The following is a 24,285-nucleotide window of genomic DNA, read 5'->3' on the forward strand; positions in this document are numbered from 1 at the left end:
ACCCTCCAGGTCCAAAAAGTGCAAAGCCAAGATCTCCATTTTCGTCTTAAGCGCGTATTCCGACAATCCGCAATGGGAAAAAATTGACAATCGAAACTTTTAAGTTTTTAGAATTCCATCTGTTAAAGACGGTCAGAGGACTACTAGATCACACCTTCTTTCTCAATCAATCTGACCCTACTAAATGCTCCTTCTGCTCTCTTTCCCGCTTTATAACAGGAACGCTGGCGATGAAATTCGCTGCTGGGTAGCGCTGGATGTTGTGTGTATGGAACCTACGATGAAGGAGAGAGAGAAAAACAAAATCCAGTAGATAGCCAGTCTTTTTGAGCGCATGATCGTTGAGCCTGATCAGCGATGCTGCAACATGACCAACACGTATTTTCCCATTTCTATTCCCCCCCCCCCTCCCTTTTCAAGACTTGGCAGCATCATCTAAACAATTGCGTGGGTTTCTGTGTATATACCAAATGAATAAGAATAACTTCCTCCGGATCTTTTCCGTCAAATGTTCTCATTCCAGTTTACAGCAGCAGCTCTCACATTTGGAGAAATTTTTATGATTTGGAGCAGAGTCTGAAAAAATGAACAGCTGTTGGTGGGGAGATACTAAGAACTACAAGATTAGCGATAACAGTTTAACGGAAACATTCGGATGCAATTTTTCGGTTCCACTCCCATCCTGCATATTGTTTGGATTGGCTGGCACTCTGAAGGTAAATAAGCTCTCGCGAAAGGGGAGTATCTCGACATACACACAGACATCCAAACTACGCAATAGCAAACTTAGCAGATTCACTCCGAGCGTTCGAACGAAAATAAATCCATGACATGTACAGTATGTCAGTACTGCTGATGGTGGTCTCGTGTTTCCCAGCAGTAAAGAACAGCAATAATTCTGTGAAGCAGCAGATATGGATCATGTGGTCTTACTGCACCTTCGTTGGAGGGAAAAACCCAACACCGTGACGACCCAGAGAAAGAGAAATCCATCCAGATCCTCCATCTCATTGTTTTCCCATCCACATCTTTACCCAGCGTTTTCATGCAATTGGAATGTCCTGAAAGATTTTCACTCCTCTGTCCATCAGCGGTGATCCCACTGGCGTGGGAGACTGTCAGTGTAAAAGGAGATGTTAAAGGATCAATATTATCTCCTGGATTGGATTTCTCGGACGAGAAATGAGAAATGTTTGATCGACCGAGTAGGCAATCTAGCCATCAGCGCATATGGATATCTACTGTAAATAAGAGAACAAAAAAAAGACCTTTTATATTTTCATCGATCCGTAGCCTAGTTTCTATTCAATATTCAATTTATTCATACATGTTAGTCTGTTGCCTGCTTTCACGTATATCATCCAATTTACATTTTAGGCCATATTTGTGCACGCGAGCAGTTGATGCAGTTGAAAATTTTTTTACAATATTCGTACGAGAAAATTTTCAGTTGAACTGAATCGACGATTTCTATTTTGAGCATTTTTTTCAGAAATTGTTTTCGGAAGTGGCGCTTCTAGTGGTTTCGATTCAACCCTCCAGTCCTCCATTGTAGCAGACTTCTTTACGATAGTTTCCTTCTTTTCCGCCAGGTTACAGTTCCTGTGAGTCGAAAAAGTTAAATATCCTCGTAATTTCGTGGATATTTACACTAATTCCGACTGAAACATGAAAATCTGGACATCTGAACATATCTTTTGGTAAGGACTAACTGTTTTGAGTAACAATCTGTACCTAAACAATCAAAAATCGTTGTTGCCTAGTCGAGTCGTAGGTCGTAGCTCCACTACCCCGGGATGTGCATTACATTACATAATCAGCACTTTTAATTTTAGATATCTATAAAAATCTGAAAATGCAAATATTTGTCACGTTTTTAATATGATCTTTGTGTATTTTTAGTCACCCATGGGAAACTGTGGCCCAAGCTTCATGGAGGAAGTATCCAAATCCCATGAATCCAAACGTGGTGGCCATTGATGTCCTTGAAAGAGATGTTCAAAATGGAATTCTACATTCTAGAAGATTATTAAGTTCCAAGTGGGTTTTTCCAGGATGGGCCAGAAAGGTAAGAAAGATCTTATTTCAAACAAAACTTTTATCTTTAATGCAAATGGAATTTTCAGATTTTAGGTAGTGAAAGGATCTGTTTTGCCAAAGAGAATTCAACTGTGGACCCAACTAACAGAATCATGACACTCTTTACCCAAAATGTAAGGATTTTGAAGTCACTTGCATATGTGGAATATAAAATCAATCATTTACATAATTTTTTTTATATTTCAGTTAACATTCTGTCATTTAATGTCAATTGATGAACGTCTGAGTTATACTGCACATCCTGACGACCCTTCTAAAACATTGCTCACTCAAGAAGCAGTAGTCACAGTTAGAGGGATTCCACTTTCATCATATTTAGAGGGTTTTTTAACAAATACCATATCTTTAAATGCCAACAAGGGACGACAGGTAAATATTTTTATCCTAAAAAATTATATGCTAAAATCATCTATCAATACCTATCTTTTTAACTTAAGGCTATGGAATGGGTTATTGGAAAATTGAATGCTGAGGTTCATGATCTTACAACCACTGCGGCCAAGAATTTACACGTTTTGACATCTCCGCCGACGGTTCAAGCATCCAGTCTGCCAGAATGCTAGCATCAGCTTCAATTTAGTCCAAGTTAAAAAAGGATATGTTCAATGAAATGTCTCAATAGATCCGCTAATATGAGAATTCGATGCAAGCAAATCCGAAGTTAGCACTATTTTCGATTACACATTCGCGCATTTTTACAGATCAATCTATATATGAGAGTTGTAAACATGTTGTAAGGGTTTTCTTTGGTTACATTAATACCATTGGTAACTGGATGGGTGCATTGTAATACAAACTGTAAATAGGTTTGAACTGCGAAATAAAACTTGCTTTATTTCCAGAAATCGGTAGGTAGAGCGCAAAGTAGACAATTTAACTGCAAGACTCAATTTAATAGATAATCAACAGCAGCTGCAAAATTATCACAAACCGCAGTTGGCGGAACACTTGAACGGTTTTCATCTCCTGGACGATATTTTCCAGTACGAACCAGAATAGCTTTAAAGCCAGCTAGGAGTGCTCCTTCAACGTCATCGCGCACATCCTGGAGTAAAATCCGTTACGACAGTTTTAGAGAATTATTATTTAATAGTTTCCAAATAATTTTCTTTACATCTCCGATCATTATGGTTTCGTGGGGTTCGCAGTTCAATCCCTCTAACGCAGAGAGGAAAAATTTCTTTTCCGGCTTGCCCATAACTGAAGCGGTTTTCCCAGTGGCAAATTCTAAAGCTGAAACAAATGGTCCAGGTCCAAGAGCTAATCCATCTCCGCGAGAATAATAACGGCCTTTGTGAATGGCAATCAGTTCAGCTCCATTCATTAAAATCCTTAATAATATAAAATTAATTTTTTTGGGAAATTCTCATAATAAGGAAAGAAACCTACCTAAAAGCATTGTTCATGGTTTCATAATCAAACTTACTGGGGGCCAACCCTACTACTACAGCATTCATTTCTCCGGAGCGCTGAAGTCCTTCGAAGTCTTCCAGTGCCGCCTCCTCAAGTAGGAGTAATGGACTGGAAGTAAGGCAAATCAGGCATTAAATGAACTTTTTGTTTTCTAAACTCTACAGGCCTACTTTAAATGATGATTTTCTATGTACTGGCGGGAGACCGTTAGTGAAGTAAAAATATCGTTTTTCTCCACAGTAAATCCACATTTGGTAAGTCTTTCATACAAATAACTTTTAGATTCTTTAGTTGTGTTGGTGAGAAATCTTACATTTATATCTGTGCCTTTCAGTCTAAATAAATATGATCAGTATTAGATGTAAAGTCTGGTGTAATCAAAATGTTCAAAATTGATTGATTTAATTTAAACCTAAGGTGATCCTTGATTTGAATGATTTCTTCTGTGACTTCACCTTTCTAAAGCTTCTACTGCTCCATGTGTTACTTCATTTTCAATGTGAAGAGTTCCACTTAAATCCACCAAAACCGCTTTGATAGCTTCACAATTAAGTCGTTTTGCCATTTCAAAGTTGCTTCAGTTATAAAGAACAAAGATTTAATCGAATATTATTTTCGGAATTCGGACGGATAGTTAGTCGGATTGAAGCAGACAACACAATATTACAATGTTGCATTTTAACACAAAAACAAATTACGTCTGCTGTTATTATGAGTTGTCGGTTGTTGACTAATTCACTCACTTCAATCTTTAGCTGTTCATGTCACTTGAGTCATAGAAGGCGGTGCTGTAACCTCCCAGTCAGTATTGTGATCGTGTGTCGCAACTAGTACAATACGATAGACGATCTAGATTAAAAGCTACGTTCAGTTCTGACTACACCCTCGCAACGCATATAATCAAGTGTGGAAACATTGTCGTGACACGAAGATCCTAGCAGTATGTAGCATATTATGTAGCTCATTAAAATTAAACATATTATTCGTAATGTTTTTTTACATCGTTTGAGCATTTAATTTTCAGTCAGCACAAAATGTCACCTCGTAATAATCGTGTGACGCATGTCACAACCTGTTTTTATGTAGAAGTTGAATCAGGGTTGAATGAAGTCAATGATCAAAATGTCCTTCTTGAATCAAAAAGTGACATTTTCTTTTTCTTTACAGAATGATCTACAGCAACTGATTTACTTAAATTAAAATGGAAGAGGGAAATTCAGAAGATTCTAGTAGTAGTTTAATGGATAAGGCCAATGAAAATGCTACATCTTTAGATGAGGAAACATCCAGCCAAAGTACAGAATGTAAGTTGACAATGTTTTCTACATTTGCCAACAAATTTCTTTAGGGATTTATTTTATAAAGCAGGTCAACTTAACTCACACCATTTAACAGAAGTTCATCAGTCTGTTTTGGATGAAACTCCAAATATAGGCAATGCCCAAGATTGTAAAATCACTGAACCCACAGTCAATGAAAATTTGGAGGAAGCTGATGTAAAGAAACACGATGATAGTAATTCTGAGGAAGACATCCATGCTTTTCTCTTAAAGCAAACAGAAGTTGGAGAGGATGCAGTGTTGAATGGGGCAGGCAGTGCTTCACACTCTCTTAGCAATGGAAATGAAGTCACTGATGAAACTGATAACCCACATGTGGTATTACGACACAAAGCTTCCATGGATGACGATGAAGTTTTTAGCTCAAAGCCGTCCGCCAGACAATTATTACACCAACCTTCTAAACGGCTCAGTAGTAGCATTGTTGATATCGATCAACTCGCTCGATGTCAACATCAAGCTGAAGATGTAGCAGAAGTCAAGAGTTTCACAATAGCTTTGTTGGAACTAGCTTTCGAGAAGCAACCCGAAATATCCTCAAACGCTGTCTCGACTGTACAACAGCTTGGTCGAAAACATCCTTCAACTGTTCTAAGAACGCTTCACGCATATCTGAATGCCTCTGATAGCAAGTCAACAACCAGAATTCTTTCTACAATCTTAACAATTATGGAAACTACTATCAATCCGGCTATAGAGGCAGGGCACTTGGATCATGCCTTGGCTACTGCTTTGGTTAAACTGGCTCTGAATGAAATGACTAGAAGCTCTGAACTTGTGCCAGATATTCAACTTCCTTCTTCTAATATTTTGGTGACCGTGGGCACTGTTTACTGTAAAGACGTTATCGAGCTTCTTGGAAGTCGCCTTCAATCGAATTCCATGCCGCATCCGTCCGTTCTAGTGAGTTTGGCCTCTTTGGCTACACAGAACATTTATGGGACCGTCCTTCATTTGCAGAACATATTGAAAACGGTCGTCGGGTTATTAAACACGGGTCATGTCAAAGGCAGCAGTTTGCGTTGCAGTTTTGCTACTGCTTTGGCGAAATTCAGCGAGGCTCTTTTATTCTACCTTGCCAACATGGAACGGGCTCCGGATGTATCTGTCAAACGAGATTGGTTTTACGAAGAAATCGCGCAAGCATTTGAAATTCTCTTCCTACAGTGGCTACCCTGTAAGGCAACATTAACATGCCAGGAAATTCTTGAAGCCTTGGGGCAGATGTCACAACTATTATCCGAAGAACGTATTGAACAAATGGCACCAAAACTTCTCCCGTCACTCATCCAAAGTTACAAAGGGCCAGTCGAACCACTGTATGTCAGCCGCTGTTTAGCTCTCTTTCTGGATGCATTTTTCCACAACGGGTCGGAACTTCCGGACGTTACGGTTCACGAGTTACTTCAAGCGCTTTTTCAGCAAATGACAATTCTGCCGGATTACAATCAACCATTGACTGTCAAGAATAACTATGAGGTACTATTTGCAAATAAGAGTCGAATTTAATTGTAGACTAATCCAGCACTTTTATTTTTAGGTATTGCGATGCCTAGAACGCTTGGCACGAGTACATTTGGATAAAGTGGTGAGCTTTTTACTCATTAAAGTAGAGCAAACGAGTGAACAAGTCCGCATAGCTGCTTTGACAGTGCTCAAGCACTTGATCAATTCACTTAAAGATCAAATGGAGCCTCACGTTGCAGTCATTGGAGCCCAGTTAAAAACTCTTTCCATGAGTGATACAAATTCCCTATCGAATAATGTCAAAAAAGCTCTCGTCCAAGTAATTGTGGCAATGGCCGTGCAAGGACATCTTTCAGCCTCGGATACGATTCATTCCGGCAGACACATTCAATTGATCGCCTTCTTGTTGAAGTTATGCACATTATCGTCAGGACCAGATGTAGGTCCAATTTCGCCATCTGGATTAGACGTCTTTCTGCATCCTCTTAATAGAGCATCCGGATTACGAGGAAGTATCAGTTCGATTTCATCCAACGTAGTTTCAAACGATGAATTAAGGCAAATGTGCGAAAACGTCATCCATCTGCTGGTGACCACTCAGGCTCAAATGGAAGACCTCTTTTGGCCACTCCTACTCCGTTACGCTCTCGATCCTGAACACAATAGAGCCTTTGGAGTTATCTCTCGAGCTTTAGCTCATCTAGTTACGAAAAGGCGACAAGAATTCTCCGTAGGGACTGCCTCAGGTAAAAACTAGTACAATTCATTTGAATTCCTGTAATACATTTCCATTTGCTTCAATTTCAGATGTGCCTAGTTCGACCGCTATTGTCGCCCGATTCTTTGTCTTAGCCAGATCACCTGTCCCACTGGAGAAATGTTCCTCCATTTTAACATTCTTGCAGCATTTCTCTGCAATTGTTCATCCGTCTCTGGCTCAGCTATGGCAAGCTGAACTACCCCAACTGGCTAGTCAGCTTAAAGGAAATGTAATGGAACAATCCGCTAATCAGAACGAATGGTCGCTTTCGTTGGAGAAGTTGGCAGGTTAGATGTGACCATATACCAACTTTATTATAATATAATGATTATTTAAAGTTTACCATAATATAATGATTAGATGTGACCCTTGCGAGGATGAAACTTGCAGCACCTGATTGGACTCGTCTGTTGGCCACGGATCTACTTGACCAAGTTGCTCTCTATGGACAACAGCCACTTGAAAGAGGATTTTTGCTAAATCTTATCGGGGTGTGCGTTTATCATGGAGTCATAACCCAAGGTCCAAGCTATGGTAAACAAAATACTGACAATCACTTCTAATTGCTACATATTCTAACTCGTTGCATGATAATGTAAATTTTGTTCATTTTCAGCTATGGACTTTATCATGACATCAGTCCGTCACAACATGATCGAAGAGAGCATCGGGTGTGCCTCCGCAATGGGTAAATATTCAAGATTCATTTTATTATTTAATTTCAAAACTAAAATAACAAAATTTATTACATTTCAAAGGATGGTGTGCTCGTGGACATTTAGACGTCGCTCTGCTAAGATTGCAAAACTTGGAACGTAATGATTATGGCCGTAAGTCAACTGGCTTCCTAGGGTTCATGAAAGAAAGCCGAAGTGAATTGGAGTCGGATATGTTAAAATGTACTGCCGCCCGGTGTTATGCTCGCATTGTTACTGATGCCCCGGCTACCGAGTTACTTTTAAAAGTCGATAAGCATATCATTCGAGCCATAATTTACATTCTACAGTCTTCTAAAGATCGCCTAGTCCGTCAAGAAGGGTTGGATGCGGTGGCATCAGTCGCTCGGGCCCTTTGGCCTGAACGTCTTCAAGAGCGATACGTTTTAGTTAAGCGCCCTGATTTACTGAAGGAAACTTTAGTCCAGCTCAAGTACGTTTCCCCTGCGGATCAAAATAGTCATGCTGGATCCCCTTCTGAACTTCAGCGTTTGGTAGAAGTTTCCCGTTTCGTCGTTCGTGGCTTGGATTCCTTGTCTGCACTTGTGTAAGTGAAACTTTGAGTTTCAAGCCAGTTCTCATAATCTAAATTTATTCTTTCATAATGCAATTTCAGTCGACTCCCACCAGTGCTGGGTCCCGACGATCAATCGACAGTGCTGGAAACTGGGCTTGAGAGAGGAATACCTCTCTATACCAAACTTTGTCAATTTGCCATGGAAGAGTGTTGGATGATTGATGCTTCATTGGCAGCAAATCATTTACTGATAGCCCTTGAGGGTCTTACACTCCATCTTCTCCGATCATCTCTGGATCCAGGCATGGTCGATGTAATCTTTTCTCAACTTATGCCGTGGGCCAACGGACCAGAGGGACCGATGCGTCGAGCGGCTCTTACTTTGTTAAGATTGACGCTAACCACTTTTGTTCGTGAGGTTGAATTTGAACCTGGTGCACCAACGCGCTTTGGTCAAGGTCACATTATGATTGCGAGGGTTAGTTCGTTGTATAAGCAAACGGGTGTACTAAAGTTAATTACATTCTTATTTTAGATCTTGCCACGTTGTACGGATCCGGAGTCCGCCGTCCGTGATTTGGCAGTTGATTGCCTGGGCCTGATCCTTGAGATAATTTCAAAATATCTGGGCTATAGTCGCGAATACGAAAAATCTTCAATTGAGAAATTAGAATCACTAAAGGCCGGTTTAGGTTCAGCTGACCCCACCCAATCATTAATTGAGCTTGCCAATCTTTTGAATTCAAAAACTCCGGCTAGCGATGTTTGGGTTTTCCTTGAATCGGCTGCCTGCGGGTTGAGTGATCCTTTGCCAACGAGTTCCAGTGGTGTATCTTTCGTCATGTGTTTGGTGTTGAAGGTAAACATTAAATTTCATGTTTCAAAAGAAATGTTTACGATATTAATTTTTGTACATTAGGTTCGAGGAGGTGAAATCCACTTGCGAATTAAAGAGCTGTTGGACATGCTCTTGTCTCGCTTGAGGAATGTTGAATGCCCGCAAACGCGACGGTCCATCCTGAACGGCGTTTGTTTGTTAGCCTCTCACCAACGGGATACGGTGGCGTCAGCTTTGCTCTCACATTCCTTGCCTCATAACGAGGACATATCAGATTGCTGGAGAGCGTTGGCCGCTGATCCGACCCAATCTACGTTTATCCTGGACCATCTAATTGACATTTTGACTCACGCCGCCCCCTACGAGGAACGTGGGCCACATGCAAACGAGGCTATCGTCTCATTCCGTCTTCTTTCCGCCATCTCAGCTCTTAAATCGATGTGTCTCGTTCAGCAAATTTCCAGCGCTTTACAGGTAAAATGTCGTATTTTCCACGCATTGAATGATTGAATATTAATGAAGTGTCATTTTATTTGCGTTTGTATTTTGATAGACTCGCTTTCCACACGTGTTTTGCCTCCTAATTTTGGCACAGAGCTGTCTGCTTGGTGCATCGCCACCAATTCATTTCCCAACTAATGGCACCGACCAGCTCTCCTTCGTGCCAGTTAATCGAGAGGCGTATCGTTTAAATCCTTATCAAATGTGTGCCGACACTTTTAAATCCGTGATTCTTTGTGTCCAACTCGATCCCCTAATGGAACCCCTCACGGAACACCGTCACTGGACTAATTCAGGAGATCTTAACGCTTTTTGCGCTTTAGTTGCAAGCATGACAGCGCTTTGCACTGTTTTTACAACAGCGAACTTGCCGTACATGATCGCCTCTTTCAACACTGCGCTTAAGAGTAGTCACCAACGACACAGGTTGGCAGCAGTTGCCTTCTATGCCGAATTAATTCATCAACGAGCCAGTGGCAGAGACCTTGATGGAGTTATTCGCGGTTTGACTTCATCGCTTCCGGATTCGTCCTTGTTGATCCGACGCATTGCGCTTAAGGGCTTGGGAGCATTAGGGGATTGCGATCCTCGTCATTTGGAAGCACTTGCACCTTCTGTTCTAAACGCTCTAATGGAAGGCCTAGAAGAAGATGGGCGCGAACCTAATGAAGGAAATTCTGGCACGGCTAGAGAAGCATTAGAAGGACTGTTACGTTTGGTTCCAGTAGTTTCTTCGCATGAAGTAGATCGACTGGCTTCTCGCTTAGCCCTACGTGTTCGTCCATTTTTCGAACATGAACTACCTCAAGTTCGTCAGGCAGCGATATCTCTGCTTGCCCAGCTGTTTACTTCAGGATCTACTTTGTCGACAAAGTCGGCTAGCGCCCAACTTGCTGAACAGGTTGGTACATTTACTATCAAGTCCGTTTGATCAGTTTAATATTTCAATTTTTGCATTCTCAATTTAGGTACATGCGACATTAACTAGTCTTCTTCTTCATTTGAACGAGTCCGACCCCAATGTTATTCGAGCTTGCAAGTTGGCGTTGCGTCAAGCTGGACCTCTGCTGGACCGTAGCTTCGACGCTGACAAAGTTGGTATGGGTAGAATTAGCGCCATGTTTCAAGCACACTTGCCTGATGAGGGGCGCCTGAATTACCTCACTTTTCTGACTGATTTGGTGAAGTTAATTGCTGTTGATTGTGAGGAATGGATCAGTAGCAATTATCTTCCCGCTGCGACGTCTTATTTCAAAAGTTCAGCCCCCGAGCTGCGAGCAAATGCCGCGCTTTTTGTGGGTCTGCTCTGTGGAGCAAGCCAGGCGAATACTATCGCGTCTCAGCAACGGAATGTTTCGTTGAGTTTAATTCGCTTGCTCCATGATCCGGTGAAATCCGTTCGGCTTCAAGCGATGAGTGCCATCAGCTTGATGTTTGGATGAAACGTGTTTATGGACGTCATAAATTTTCCCACCATTTTGTTGTTGAGTCCTAGTCTCCCCTAAACTTATGCTATCCACATTCGATGTAAGATTAGATTACTTTCTTCATCTTTCTGACATTTGCTTGATTCTTCAAATTTCTGTCATTTCTAGTTTGTTCCGAGTGCCTTTTCCAAGTTTTCGCATATTTATTAAAGTTTACTGTTTAGAACGAACGTTTGAACGTCAGTTATTTGAAGCAATTTGTTGGTGAATACAGGGAAGATTGAATATAGTGGACACATTTTACAGTTATTTGGAACAATCAAATTTCAAATGGCTTTGGATAAAATATCTTTCTTTCCTTCTCAAAATAATCATAAAATATCCGATTGTTTTATTATCCTTTATTGTCTTGATGGCGCGAATATTGAATGCGGTCGTCGAATTTTTAACGGGATCTTTCAAGTTTCATGTAATGATATATCTGAGTAGGTTATTTTTTGTAGGACAACACAAAGTACAAAACTATTTTTTTTCTTTAATTATGCAGCGCACTTCTGCTAGCTTCCTGATGGAAAGAAACGAATAAAAAAAAGGCCAAACATGTGTCATTCATAGCGACAAATCGAAACAACTATTTGTATAATTGTATAAGTATACTGTAACCGTTACAAATATCTGGCGTAGGTGTCACAGACCTGTGAACTTCACTGCCCTTAGGAAGTAGGAAATAAGAACAATAAAAAGTCCGTAGCGCATAGAAGAAGAGGCTTCCTCAACAGGTGTGGTTAGAGCAAGGAAAACGAATCAGTATGAAAACAAACCGGGTTTGAGTCAGAACTGTCAAGATTTCTACCAAGTTTTCGCTACATTTTCCTCAATGGCTGGAAAAAGTGTCTGTGTGACTTATTTACTGTGGTTGATAGGAGGATGGTTTGGCTTGCATCAGATTTATTTGCGGCGAGATCGGCATGCATTTTTAATCTGGTCGTCGGCAGCCGGATATTTAGGGTTTGGTTTACTCAGAGATTTGTGGAGGATTCCTGAGTATGTGAAGGATGCCAATGAAGATCCAGGATATATGGAAGAACTCATCAAAAATATGAAGAAAAAACGAAAAGTAAGTTATTATTTACAAAAAAACATGTGTGAACAAACCTCTATAGCATCTCTTAACATTTTTTGCAGCCTCCCTACAATATTTTTCGTCAATTTGGGGGAGTTATTGTTGGAAACCTTTGGGTAATACAAATATTGTTAAATAGACTATATTTGTACACTATACATTCAAATTGATTTTTTGTTTAAGGGTTGGATTTTCCAGTTAGCTATTCCAGAAGAAACTGTGTTTGGCATTAATTTAAGTTTTCTTGAATTATTTATACCAGTTGCCATTGCTTTAGGTTGTATAATAATTGAAATTACTTTCACACCTTATGTTTTATATAATTTTTTTTTAATGTTTTGTAGGGGTGCATACTGTGGGAAATGTTGGAAGAATTCAAGGGTCTTTTCTCTATCCCTTGATAGGGGCTTCTTCTCTATTATTTTTGAAATTCTTTGATGTTGAAGGCATATCAATAGCAGCTTTCCTTTCTTCCATGCTTTTTGAAGCAAAAGGTGCTCAGTGGAGGAGGACTCCAAACCCAAGACCCAATTTTTGCAAGTAAAAAATCTTTACCAAATAAATAATGATGAATAATACTTAACCAAAATATGTTTTTTAACTAACAGGCGGATGTCTTATCTTGGAATATGTGTACTTTTGTATTCCAGTCTGTGGGTTTCTTATTTATATTTCAATGCTGAAATGACAGACTCTTCTGGCGAATCAATAAAGTTCCGCGATGGTAAATTAGCATATCAATGTCAAATTGAATTTAGTAAATCTAAATTATTTATAAATTTAAAGGTGTAGCAAATTTCCTGACCTCACCGCTATGGACGGATTTCAAGCGCACTTTTAACACTTTAATCACCTCGTTGTGGAATCGAGGATGGCATGAAACCTGGAAGCAATTCATGGACGATTTAGATCCATTTGGAGAACATCAAGCATTAAAGGTGAAATCAATTCTTTATTTCTTAAAACAGTCGGACATTTTCATTTGATCTTCATAAAGGTGTTGGGGCTTGAGAGTAACGCTACACAAGTGGAAATCACGGCAAGGTATGTTGTACAACTCGTATAGGTAAAATAAATTATTTATGTACAATATGTGTGAATATATCATAGGTGGAGAAAGCTTTCCAAAGAATGGCACCCTGATCGCTACGTAAACCCCGATAAAAAACTAGAAGCCCAAGAAAAGTTCATGGAATTTAGCGCTGCATACGAAACCATTTCAAAAATTAAATCTCGTCGTGCTAAGAAAAACAATTCTTTTCAAGATTATTAATGATACTTGTGTTCTAATTTTCATTCAGCTAAAACTATTTTTTTTTCCCGTCAACTAGCATTTTTTTTTTCAATTCAGTCACATCTGATCATACTTAAATTCTATTTTTAGCTTAATTATCTATTGCATTAGAAAATGTTCTCCGTCCGCAACTGAGGTAATCTGTAATATCTACAAATTTTTAGAAACATATTGTCAATAGATACACGTTAAGTAAAATTACTAGGCTTTTTACCTAGTTCAATTATATATAAAAAAATTAATAAATGAATCAATAAAAAATTGTTTTTGAAATTCTCGTTGGTCGAGAACATTTTTTAAGGTATGTAAATATTTGTTTTTATAGTTTCTTAAGGCAATGTTTAGATCGCGACTTAATTTTTACTAAATTTTTACTTAATATATTGATGAAATTTATAGTAGCAGCGAAAATGATGAATCCAAACTGAGATTATTTGAGTTACTCGGAGTTCGTTCAACTCCAAAATGTCTAGAAGGTAAACCCGCGACAAAAAAGACACGCATGCCATCTCTGTTCAAATTTAACAACTCATTGTGAGAACTGTCATGCCAAAAGGTGAAATTTGTAAAAAAAAATCTAAAAAATTAACTAGTTAAAATTTATTCCATAAGTATTTTTATGATAATTTATGATTACAAAAAAGTACTTCACATTTATTTTACAATTTAAAAGCTTTACACGTGCATGAAAGTAATTTCCTTTTTTCGGGGAAATGTTAAGAAACCATATCAGAGGTAGGCAACCCCGCCGCATGGCGTCAGAAACGCCGAAAAAAAAATCTTCTTAAACATTTTGGAACCGGCGTGAAAGTTATATTGGTTAAATACATCATTTAGTGGGCAACTTGGTGAGAGAAAAGGTAGAGATCTTTAATTAAGATACTAGAGGCACAATTGTTCTAAAAGTTGCAGTTGAATCCTTTAGGGTTTCTTGTGCGAGTTGTTTACAGTTTTTCACGCTCGTCTGGATTGAAATGCGTGGTCTATTTTAATAGTTTTCGAATCTACAATACGTCAACAAATTTTATTTATTATTTTGTCAGTATCTTACATTAATTCAGATCCATGGCGGGAGTTGATCAACTAAAGATGGAGGAATTAGACCATGAAGCATATGAATCAGAAAACCTCCAAGATACCAATGACTTTACAGGGGATAATGGTGCTGGAGATACTGATTCCATGATGGAAGACCCTGTGAGTGTTATAGTGTATTAGCTAACAGAAAACATCATTTCAAATGTTTTGCCTCTGCAGGAGCTGGAAGCAATCAAGGCTCGTGTTAGGGAGATGGAGGAAGAAGCTGAAAAATTAAAAATGCTGCAATCAGAGGTGGAGAAACAAATCAACAGTCCAACTGGTGTTGGTAAGTTCACACAGTGCACATTGATAAATACCTTAACTTTAATTTTGTGTTGTTAATATTTAGCAAGTTCACCCAATATGTCAGTTGAAGAAAAAATGGAAGTTGATGCCCGCTCAGTCTTTGTTGGAAATGTAAGGTTACTGTTTACTTGTTAATGCATTTCATCATTTTGACACAAAACATTCACTGGTTCATTTAGGTTGATTATGGGGCAACCGCAGAAGAATTAGAACAACATTTCCATGGCTGTGGTTCCATTAACAGAGTTACCATACTCTGCAACAAATGGGATGGCCAACCTAAAGGTTTTGCCTATATTGAATTTGGAGACAAAGATTCTGTTCAAACTGCCATGGCACTGGATGAATCTCTATTTCGGGGCCGACAGATCAAAGTATGTATAAACAACTTGTGATCTTCTTGCATGAAAGAATGCCAATATTTTAACTTAAATAAATTTTGTTTACTTTAGGTCATGTTAAAACGTACCAACAGACCAGGAATCAGTTCTAGCAATAGACCTCCAAGAGGTGCTAGAGGTCGTGGGGCTAGAGGAACTCGTGCGTTCCCTTCTTTCGGATTCAGACCAATGAGGAGACCTAGGTAACTTCATGATGCCAAAGACACATTTACAGTTTCCACTTCCATAATATGTTTTATTTAAAAAACAGAGGTAGGAGAGCAGCATTTTTCGCACCTTATTAAGCAAGACTTGCCCGTCGTATTTTTTTTTGTCTGCCCAAAATTTAACAAAGTTTCGTTTGAAAGCTGATGAGATGGGGAAGGGGTATGATTCGTGAAAATCACTTGACCCGGGCTCCATTTTTAAGGAAATTCTGATGCTGCTGATGTCTCTTTTGTTGAAATGGACTGAAGTGAGAACTGTTTTTAAAAGAATTCTGTGTTCTGTACTTGACTGCACGTTGGGATCACGTGCGATGGATGGAATGGAATAATACAATTGTGGACAACTGTCAAGAACGTACGTATTCGCCAAAATTATTGTTTATTTCACACGAATGGGCTGTACAGTGTACACGTGAGGCAAGATCTAGCTCATCTATCAAATTTACGCAAATTCATTTGAAATGGCGATGGTGTCCTTGGTGAGTGAATATAACTTTACTTAACTAGCGAGTATTAAGTTTTTTCTGTTTCTCTAGGGAGGCGGAAAGGTACACTGCTCTTATCAGTTATACAGCAAGAGGTAACATACATTTTTAGCTTCTGAGTGTTATATATGTACTGTTATAGAAATAACAATATCACTTCTATAGTTTTAACAGCAGTGATATAATCTATATACTACTAGCACGGCTCTGATCGAAGCTCAATCAGTGCTTCCGGTCCCTTCTACTGTAGACTATTTTTACAGAAACGTTGTCACAGGCATTTATGTTTTTTTTCCTCGTTCGTCAGTAGATATTAAAATATTTTTTGATTTTCTAACAACATTTTTCTTTGCAATTATCGTTGTTTTTTCGTTTGTCGTTTCAACCGCTCGTACGTTTTGTTTCTATGTTGCGTTACGTATACTATAACAAGTAATGAAATGCCCTGCGAAATTTTTTAGGTTACGTTAAGTACATTCATTTAAAGGAAATTTTGGGGGCATGTCGTGCTGGCAACAGCCCTAATTCTAATTACATTTAATGCCTCGATTTAAGGATCAAAGTTTCCGTGAAAATAGTCATTTTTTATTGACACAAAATATGTCGTGCTAGTAGACGGTTTTGACTGCTTTGGTATGAAGTCATCCGATGTATTTCCTGGTCTTGAGGCAGTTTGGTTGGCGCGATGGGCTGCGATTCAATCGTACTGCATGCATCATATTATTAGCAAAATTGATTGATCCATTCATAATTTCATTGATATTTTCCTAAACTATATGAAAAAATAGCTTATTTGTATCAAAAGAAAATTTTGTAATTGCTAATTGGCAAGTTTTTAGAAATAATTACAGCAAGTTTGATTTGCCCCGCAATTTAGTCTTTGGCAAAGATGACAGCATTGCCATCGCCAGCCAAATAAATTTGAAGTGTCCAGACAAGCCATGGTGTATTAGTATGGTGGGGGAACTTTTGTTGGAATCGGCTATCTCGAATGAAGCCAGTTTCCGGACAAGAGGCGGAGCTTAGTGCAAAAGTCGAAATTCTTAACAGCCAATTGCAGGTCTAGTCGCACCTTCTCTGGTGCCCTCTATGAACCAAGATACTAATTTCTTTTAAAAATTGAAATTTTTGTTCACGTTCGTTCGAAGACGTCCATTTAATGTTCGAATACGATGTAACCGTTTGATCATGGTTTGATCGTTTGATTGATGATTAGTGTAAAATTTATCCAAAAATGGTGAAACGGTGCTTCATTGAAGATTGTTATACTGGAAAAGACAAAGAAAATGGCCCAGCCATATTTTTTAAAGTACCCAAACATCGTCTAGAGGAATGGAGAGACTCGTCACGCTTGTGTTGGCGTCATTGTGATGAAGAAGACATCATAAAGGGTAAATTTATTTTAGGCCAATTACATCCACAACAATGGCGACTGAGAGAAGGAGCTACACCAAAGCATGTGTTAGGTAAATATGTACATTATAATTACTTCACTCTTCAGTCAGTATAACTCACACACAACATATTTTTTTCAGGGCCTCGCAACATATTTTTTTCAGGGCCTACAAGACAACAGAACAACAGACGCCCAGCATTGGAAGATTTGCCTCTAAATGGTCCTGTGAAGAAGAAGAAACTGCAGCCAAGATGCAAAACAATTACGTCAATTTTGGGGACACCTATTTCCAGCATAGTTCAAAATCAGATAACTACTATTCACCGCACAGATTGAAGGAACAGTTCCCAACCTATAACTTAATCGCTTTGCACAAATGCTCTCTCAGGTATAACTTTATCAACAACTTATGTTGATTGAGCAATTTCCTTTAAATCAATAATTTTTTTATTTGTTATTTTGTAATTAGATTCTGGTTCCAGCCATGTGATGTTTGATGAGGACACTATAATGGATTCAGTTCCTGTGCCTGTCACTTCTGCTCTTCCTGGTATTTCAAAACACTATACAGTGATTCAAACTGTTGTTATACTTCATTTTTTAAAATTAGATCCTGGCCCAAGCCAAGCCACTGTTGAAGACGACATTATCATGGATTCAGTTCCTGTGCCTGTCACTTCTGCTCTTCCAGGTATTTCAAAACACTACAGCAATTCAAACTGTTGTTATATTACATTTTTTAAAATTAGATCCTGGGTCAAGCCAAGCGATTGTTGAAGACGACACTCTGATTGATTCAGTTCCTGTGCCTGTCACTTCTACTCTTCCTGGTATTTCAAAACACTATACAGTGTCTCAAACTGTTGTTATATTTTATGTTAGTAGTTGTTAAAGTTTCAAACTCGGAACTACAGCGCATGTAAAAATACAAAGTAATCTCAATTAAATTTCTTTGCTTCAATTTATTTTCATATTTTTGGTTATTTCATACAATTTTAATAGAACACAAATCTACTTAGTCTAATAACAATCAAAATAGGATATTATAGGTTACTAAGTACACAAGCAATGTGCAATTGGACTTAGAGAATTTTCAAACCGTTGACAGCATTCAAAGGGGTTTTTAGCTCATAGTTCACCCAATTGTCCACCAGGCAGCGCTGATCAGGTGCGACCACTGGCTTCAGCCGAGATAGCCGATTCCAACCATAAGTTCCCCCACCATACTAATACACCATGGACAAGCAGACGACGACGCCATCTGCCATCTTAGTGCATTTCACTGCATTTATTCATGTTCTTTTCCCCGATATATTTTTCCCACGAAGTCCCATGTTAGTGGCCATTTCACGCGAGTTGGCTCCCTCTTTTTAGGGGGACGTGATTCCACGTGCAGTTCCCACAATTCACTGGTACACGCGCTACACGGTACGCGTTTACCCGTTCACTATTTACTATTGTATTAGCAACGTCTATTGACTGACACCTGCACGTGCCATTATTCCTCAGCAGACGACGTAAAGTTTCAAAACCAAAAGAATTAACATCAGAATCGAATACAAAATTCATGAACATCTCCGAATAAATCGAGAAGTTCAAAATAGTATGATTATTCGGTTATGAAGATGATCGAATTGTGTTGTTGTAATGGTTCTTTCTTGGTTTGGAATTTCGAAGGTAGAAACCTTTTCTTATCTTAATATTACAAGTTTTAAAACATGTCCTAATTATTTTTATTCTTAAAGATGTTCACCAATTACGCTCAGAACATAGAATTGTTGGCAATTTCATTGGATGCTTGCCATCTTTACCAAGGCAGGATCAGATGTTAGGGTTACCAATGGAGTTAATGATTGAAGAGGTTTATCACTTAACTTCTCGGGGAATTGTTAAATTAGTTGAATTCAAACAACTAAACCTTCCTGCTCAAGGACCAAACAAGGAGAAAATAGAGGAAATGCACAAAGCAAGCTTTGCTGACCAAGAAGTTATCTTTAAGGAAGAAAGAACCAAGCAGCTGTTACAAATGGCAGATAAAATCATTGAGGGCAAGAGAAGAAAAATGAATGGAAAGACTGTTGATGAGAAAATAGCCCTTCAAGAAGAAATAGACAAAATTCCTAAAATGTCTAAAGATTTGATGATGGTTCAAATTTTTACAAGTAAGAAATAATATTATCAGTCTTTATCAGATAAATAATGTTGTGATGAATGATCATTTGAATGATCTACTTTTTTGTTCTTGTTGTAGGGCCTCACTGGACATGCCAGGGGGAATCAGTATTGCCATTAGATTATAATGCTAGACCAACTCTCAGGTGTAAAGTGTTCAGTGACTTGTGGGAGAAAGGTTATTACATAACATCTGGTGAGAAATTTGGTGGTGATTACTTGGTTTATCCTGGTGATCCATTAAAATTTCATTCACATTTCATAGCTGTGTGTGTTGAAGAGCATCAGATGTTGACTCCTTGGTTTCTGATACAAAAAGGTCGTCTGGGAACAAGTGTTAAGAAAACTGTTTTAATGTGTAGCTTGGATGAGAATGATAAAGTAAATTATCAGTCTGTGAATTGGAATGGAAAATAAAGCACTATTTAAAAAATTGGACACATGTTGAATTGACTTGTATTTTCTACTTCAGTTACACTTCATCTTCATTAGCTAACATGTTTGGAATTCCATCAGTAACAGGGAATTTTCTCCCTGTCTCAGGACATATCAGATCTCCATTCATGACTTCAATCTAAATAAATGGTAAATAAAAAAATGGAACATAAATAAAATAAGAAGATTATTACCTCCATTAAAAAGTGGTGAGCTTTTTTCAAGAATTCTTCATTATTTTCATAGTCATCTACAACAGTTGGGGGAAGTTCATCAGTGTGTCCAAGCTAGATAATGTAGAAACAGAAAATCAACACATATTTAACCATTTTTAAAGGGTAGCATTCAAATCGTGTTTTCTTTTTACATTTTCTGCAGCTTTACAGAGAGCTGGCCAGTCCACTTTTTGAATCATCCGTGAAATGAATTCTGGGTTGAAATCAACTTCATTCACTTTAACTTCTTTTGCCTGTAAAACATATAAAGTATTTCATTTTGGTAAAAAAACTGATTAATCAAAGAGTACTTACAACAATGCCTAGAGGATACCCAACTGTTACGCCTTTCAGACATTTAGAAGTCAATATATTGTGAGTTAAAAGTTTCATTCTTAATTCGTTAAATTATTGAGCTCTTGACAGACGAACACAACACACGTGTGTTTTCCAAAACAAATTTTCTACAAACCGCTGCCGTGCCGGACGGGGTTTACATTTTTGCTTTCACCAGCTTAACAAAATTGTTCATACTTTTATAACATTTTATTTGAAATATGATGCAAAAATTCTTTAACAAAAATAGAATGTGATTTATTTTATTTTTGCTATCAATAAATAAGAATTCTTTATAAAAAAATAACTTTAGAAGAGTTGGCAAACGAGCTAGGTTCTCTATCTTATTGGCAACGTTGTAGTCTGGCAAGTCTAGAGTGGTTTCTTTTTAGAAGACTTCTCTTTGCCGTTAAGAAGGCTCAAACATGTCAGCCACTACAGGGTAAGTTTAGTTTTCATCTCAAAACATCTAATTCATCGTTCAGCAAACCTGAGATTTCTGTTACAATTGAAGTAGTAGAAATTCTTTCCTTGTGTTAAGTGTAGTTTTAATGTGAATGGGACCTGTCAAGATACGAGTTTTTTCGGTAGTGTTGTTGCCGACTAGAACAACATGTGTTGGATGTATTCGGTTTATATCATTATTCTTTAAATTGTGTAGGAAAGTCCCGGCCAAGGTGGTCCCAGCACCTGTGGTTTCAAAGTCTAAACTGCCAGCAGTTCCCGAGTCACTGCTGAAACGCAGGAAGAAGCAGAAGGCCGATCGTACCAAGAGGCTCGAACAAGCCTTAGCTGTAAGTGTTAAATCATGTTTTCGCGTTCGGCATATTTTGACTGGGAGACTTTCTGCTTTTACAGTACCTTAAGGCTCGTCGCGCCAGACGTGTTGAAATCTTCAAACGTGCTGAAAAATACATCAAGGAATACAGGACCAAGGAGAGGGATGAAATCAGGTTGGCCCGTCAAGCCAAGAAAGCAGGAAACTTCTATGTGCCTGCTCAGTCTAAGTTGGCCTTTGTCATCCGTATTCGAGGGTAAGTCAGAACGTTCTCGTTAATTGGTCTTGTTGCATCTTATTGATTGTTTTTCTCCCCAATAGTGTTAACCAAGTTGCCCCCAAAGTCCGCAAGACCCTTCAACTCTTCAGGCTGCGACAGATCAACAATGGTGTCTTTGTCAAGCTCAACAAGGTAAATAAAATGAATGATTTAATAGTACCATTTGTTATATGATGATACTCAATTTTTGAAGTATAATGAAACAAAATCCATACTGTTCACCTTGGAGATCTGATGTCCATATTGTTTTGGCTATCTATAGTAAGGTCACTCAGAATTTAACATTTCAATCATTATTCTACAGGCTACCTTGAACATGTTGCGTATTTGCGAACCTTACATTACCTGGGGTTACCCTAACCTCAAGAGCGTTCGCGACTTGATCTACAAACGTGGTTTCGCCAAGGCCCGCGGACGTCGCATTCCTTTGACCAGCAACGACATCATCGAGCGAAAGCTAGGTAAATATTTGGAAAATGTTAAACCTGAGCGATTCAACAGTCTAACCTTTCTTAAACATCTTAGGATCAGGAAACGTCATCTGTATGGAGGATTTGGTCCACTCCATCTTCACTGTTGGAAACAACTTCAAACACGCCTCAAACTTCCTCTGGCCATTCAAGGTAATTACTTCTAAAACTATTACTTCTTGAATGACGGTAAATATTATTAGTGGCGATTCTATTTGTTTCGTGCACACGATTGCGGTCAAAAATTAGTGTTCGTAGTATATCCTTCGCCTTATCTGGTGTTCATAGATTTGGGGAGTGGAAAGCTACGCTACAATTTCTTTATTTGAATCTTGTTGAATGACAGTTGCTTAACCCCAACTTTTTAATTTGTAGTTGAACACTCCTACTGGAGGCTGGCGCAAGAAGACAAACCATTACGTCGAAGGCGGTGACTTCGGTAACCGCGAGGAGAAGATCAACGAGCTCCTCCGCCGAATGATTTAAATTACGTTATAATGGTGTCGATTGGTCATGGCGTTGTTGGAAATACAAAGGTCGTGACTCGAAAGTTTGATTTCTTTGATCTCTGGTATTCAGTAACATGAAATTTGTGAAATAAATCAGACATTTAAAATAACACTTTATTTAGTAAAGTTATAGGGATATTTATACATAAGCGGTGTAGATAAATAACGTTTCAATCTAAATGACGAAATAAAAGCTCAAAATATAAACAGTAGTTATATAATAATCTCATAGGTGGCAGGGATGTAGGGTGGATCTTAGGGTTTTATCGGTTGCCTGGTAACGAGGGAAGCAATTTATTGTTTTTATTACAAGTTTCATGTTAGTGATTGAGATTTACGAGAAAAGCCGAGACGACCACCACTGTTACAATTGTGTTTAGGATATTAGGAGATGGTGAGAATCAATAAAGTCTTGCTATGTGGAGCCAAACAGATAGGAAAGAGTGCAATTCTAGAGCAACTGATTTACGGACACGTCACCAGAGATACGGTAACATGCACTATTTCCGAGTAGCAAACGCTTAATGTCTTTAATTAAATAAATATATATTCTCAAATGTTCTAGGTTGTCTACCCTACTATAGAAGATACATATGAATGCTATGTGGACACTGATCGGGGAGTCAAAGAGTTGGTGAGATTTTACGATTTGGGAGGCATCACCTCCAAAAACAAAGAAGTTCCTCGTCATTATTTCAGTGTAGCTGATGCCTACATCCTAGTGTATGGAATCAACAGTCATGAGTCTTTCATCATCATGGATTCCTTGAAAAAAGACATTGACCGAAACAAAGAGAAGAAAGATGCAGTGATAATTGTGCTGGGGAACAAGTTGGACTTGGTTGAAGAAAGACAAGTGGACTATTCTCAGGCTTCCCTGTGGGCTGCAAAGGAACGTGTTAGACTATTTGAGATCTCAGTTTTCGACCACCAAACCTTGATAGAACCGTTTGTGTATTTATCCTCAAGGTTGAACCCACCTCCACAGAAATCTACGTTCCCTCAACTGAGCATGGGAAGGAGCAAAATCAAAGATTAAATATGCCAGTTGCTTAAAATTAATAATGCTGTTTGTTTTCCTATTTACATCTCTCAGTATTATATATCAAACTATCCTATTTTCCCTCTCGTAAACAAATCTCTTTCATCTCTGGAATCAATAAATGATATATACTTGCATGATTTATCTATCCTGGTAAAAATAAATTGCCTATCCTGATTGAAGAAGACTACAAATTTCCTCTCGCTTTTCGCTTGGTCTTGTTGTTGTTGCAAAGAGAAAATTGTTTGTGATATACACACCGTGTATAAATATATAGCCCATCATGCATGATCTTGAACAATAATATACAGTCTTTGAACTTTGTGCACGTTTTTGGATTATTTGTCTTTTTTTTTAAAATACGGATCGAGAACAACATTCGCTATAAATATATATATGCTGTGTTTTTAGCCAGCTGCTGCCGGCTGCTGTGTGTGTGTTCTAGATTATGAAAGGAATAACAAAGGAGGAAGAAGAAGAAAAAATGATTACATAGATGATGCTGCTGTGTACGGATAATTCCTCGTCTACGACCGTGAAACAAAATAAACGACAGCGTGCAGACTTAATAATCACTTTGCTATTCAAACAGAGCAATAGCTATATCTACACTGCCGGTTGATTACAGCAGCATCACGTCCGAGTTGAGAGTGTCGAAAGATATAAAAATTTTAAATA

At 38.4% G+C, this 24,285-nt stretch overlaps 9 protein-coding genes and 1 long non-coding RNA gene across 14 annotated transcripts; 8 read left to right on the plus strand and 2 right to left on the minus strand.

Moving 5' to 3' along the window:
* The first annotated feature begins 1,550 nt into the window (after nucleotides 1-1,550).
* Nucleotides 1,551-2,687, plus strand: LOC124328399 (protein slowmo-like). Its single transcript, XM_046787169.1, has 5 exons — nucleotides 1,551-1,700; nucleotides 1,903-2,068; nucleotides 2,127-2,213; nucleotides 2,287-2,469; nucleotides 2,538-2,687. The coding sequence occupies exons 1-5, from the start codon at nucleotides 1,669-1,671 to the stop codon at nucleotides 2,661-2,663; spliced, it is 594 nt and encodes a 197-aa protein (XP_046643125.1). The 5' UTR covers nucleotides 1,551-1,668; the 3' UTR covers nucleotides 2,664-2,687.
* Nucleotides 2,688-2,783: 96 nt separating this feature from the next.
* LOC124328396 (haloacid dehalogenase-like hydrolase domain-containing protein 2) lies at nucleotides 2,784-4,176 on the minus strand. Its single transcript, XM_046787163.1, has 5 exons — nucleotides 3,969-4,176; nucleotides 3,684-3,848; nucleotides 3,490-3,621; nucleotides 3,215-3,431; nucleotides 2,784-3,145 (listed from the first exon to the last, which is right to left on the minus strand). The coding sequence occupies exons 1-5, from the start codon at nucleotides 4,076-4,078 to the stop codon at nucleotides 2,987-2,989; spliced, it is 783 nt and encodes a 260-aa protein (XP_046643119.1). The 5' UTR covers nucleotides 4,079-4,176; the 3' UTR covers nucleotides 2,784-2,986.
* On the plus strand, nucleotides 3,680-11,368 carry LOC124328392 (maestro heat-like repeat-containing protein family member 1). Of its 3 annotated transcripts, none has more exons than XM_046787157.1 (13): nucleotides 3,680-3,767; nucleotides 4,681-4,817; nucleotides 4,879-6,332; nucleotides 6,394-7,066; nucleotides 7,128-7,367; nucleotides 7,441-7,614; nucleotides 7,697-7,768; nucleotides 7,839-8,343; nucleotides 8,413-8,791; nucleotides 8,849-9,172; nucleotides 9,233-9,625; nucleotides 9,705-10,553; nucleotides 10,621-11,368. In XM_046787157.1, exons 2-13 carry the CDS (start codon nucleotides 4,715-4,717, stop codon nucleotides 11,092-11,094), a joined length of 5,640 nt encoding a protein of 1,879 aa, XP_046643113.1. In that variant the 5' UTR covers nucleotides 3,680-3,767; nucleotides 4,681-4,714; the 3' UTR covers nucleotides 11,095-11,368. The 3 variants fall into 3 exon arrangements, with proteins under 3 accessions (XP_046643113.1, XP_046643112.1, XP_046643114.1); XM_046787156.1 differs by lacking the exon at nucleotides 3,680-3,767 and adding an exon at nucleotides 4,276-4,453; XM_046787158.1 differs by lacking the exon at nucleotides 3,680-3,767 and adding an exon at nucleotides 4,277-4,453 and having other exon boundaries at nucleotides 4,882-6,332.
* Nucleotides 11,369-11,714: 346 nt separating this feature from the next.
* On the plus strand, nucleotides 11,715-13,697 carry LOC124328393 (dnaJ homolog subfamily C member 22-like). The gene is made up of 8 exons (XM_046787159.1): nucleotides 11,715-12,196; nucleotides 12,265-12,318; nucleotides 12,386-12,479; nucleotides 12,547-12,742; nucleotides 12,811-12,926; nucleotides 12,989-13,140; nucleotides 13,200-13,246; nucleotides 13,313-13,697. Exons 1-8 carry the CDS (start codon nucleotides 11,957-11,959, stop codon nucleotides 13,473-13,475), a joined length of 1,062 nt encoding a protein of 353 aa, XP_046643115.1. The 5' UTR covers nucleotides 11,715-11,956; the 3' UTR covers nucleotides 13,476-13,697.
* A 526-nt stretch (nucleotides 13,698-14,223) lies between these two features.
* LOC124328398 (polyadenylate-binding protein 2-like) lies at nucleotides 14,224-15,840 on the plus strand. Of its 3 annotated transcripts, none has more exons than XM_046787166.1 (7): nucleotides 14,224-14,356; nucleotides 14,540-14,693; nucleotides 14,754-14,862; nucleotides 14,926-14,993; nucleotides 15,062-15,256; nucleotides 15,335-15,465; nucleotides 15,534-15,840. In XM_046787166.1, the coding sequence occupies exons 2-7, from the start codon at nucleotides 14,562-14,564 to the stop codon at nucleotides 15,565-15,567; spliced, it is 669 nt and encodes a 222-aa protein (XP_046643122.1). In that variant the 5' UTR covers nucleotides 14,224-14,356; nucleotides 14,540-14,561; the 3' UTR covers nucleotides 15,568-15,840. The 3 variants fall into 3 exon arrangements, with proteins under 3 accessions (XP_046643122.1, XP_046643124.1, XP_046643123.1); XM_046787168.1 differs by having other exon boundaries at nucleotides 14,230-14,356; nucleotides 14,558-14,693; XM_046787167.1 differs by having other exon boundaries at nucleotides 14,237-14,356; nucleotides 14,422-14,693.
* Nucleotides 15,841-16,914: 1,074 nt separating this feature from the next.
* LOC124328400 lies at nucleotides 16,915-18,273 on the plus strand. The gene is made up of 5 exons (XR_006916283.1): nucleotides 16,915-17,440; nucleotides 17,510-17,758; nucleotides 17,840-17,920; nucleotides 17,981-18,061; nucleotides 18,120-18,273. It is a non-coding gene; the product is annotated as an uncharacterized LOC124328400 (long non-coding RNA).
* Nucleotides 18,274-18,635: 362 nt separating this feature from the next.
* LOC124329530 (tRNA-splicing endonuclease subunit Sen34-like) lies at nucleotides 18,636-19,980 on the plus strand. Its single transcript, XM_046788609.1, has 3 exons — nucleotides 18,636-19,047; nucleotides 19,116-19,532; nucleotides 19,622-19,980. Exons 1-3 carry the CDS (start codon nucleotides 18,990-18,992, stop codon nucleotides 19,957-19,959), a joined length of 813 nt encoding a protein of 270 aa, XP_046644565.1. The 5' UTR covers nucleotides 18,636-18,989; the 3' UTR covers nucleotides 19,960-19,980.
* LOC124329533 (multifunctional methyltransferase subunit TRM112-like protein) lies at nucleotides 19,981-20,672 on the minus strand. The gene is made up of 4 exons (XM_046788613.1): nucleotides 20,508-20,672; nucleotides 20,345-20,446; nucleotides 20,172-20,264; nucleotides 19,981-20,116 (listed from the first exon to the last, which is right to left on the minus strand). The coding sequence occupies exons 1-4, from the start codon at nucleotides 20,583-20,585 to the stop codon at nucleotides 20,015-20,017; spliced, it is 375 nt and encodes a 124-aa protein (XP_046644569.1). The 5' UTR covers nucleotides 20,586-20,672; the 3' UTR covers nucleotides 19,981-20,014.
* A 170-nt stretch (nucleotides 20,673-20,842) lies between these two features.
* LOC124329531 (60S ribosomal protein L7-like) lies at nucleotides 20,843-22,606 on the plus strand. Its single transcript, XM_046788610.1, has 7 exons — nucleotides 20,843-20,970; nucleotides 21,190-21,322; nucleotides 21,387-21,562; nucleotides 21,628-21,718; nucleotides 21,891-22,047; nucleotides 22,112-22,209; nucleotides 22,432-22,606. The coding sequence occupies exons 1-7, from the start codon at nucleotides 20,954-20,956 to the stop codon at nucleotides 22,540-22,542; spliced, it is 783 nt and encodes a 260-aa protein (XP_046644566.1). The 5' UTR covers nucleotides 20,843-20,953; the 3' UTR covers nucleotides 22,543-22,606.
* A 188-nt stretch (nucleotides 22,607-22,794) lies between these two features.
* Nucleotides 22,795-23,931, plus strand: LOC124329532 (NF-kappa-B inhibitor-interacting Ras-like protein 2). The gene is made up of 2 exons (XM_046788611.1): nucleotides 22,795-23,055; nucleotides 23,131-23,931. Exons 1-2 carry the CDS (start codon nucleotides 22,957-22,959, stop codon nucleotides 23,602-23,604), a joined length of 573 nt encoding a protein of 190 aa, XP_046644567.1. The 5' UTR covers nucleotides 22,795-22,956; the 3' UTR covers nucleotides 23,605-23,931.
* The last annotated feature ends 354 nt before the right edge of the window (nucleotides 23,932-24,285 follow it).

Source organism: Daphnia pulicaria, chromosome 3, assembly GCF_021234035.1.
Source record: "Daphnia pulicaria isolate SC F1-1A chromosome 3, SC_F0-13Bv2, whole genome shotgun sequence".
Taxonomy (NCBI): domain Eukaryota; kingdom Metazoa; phylum Arthropoda; class Branchiopoda; order Diplostraca; family Daphniidae; genus Daphnia; species Daphnia pulicaria.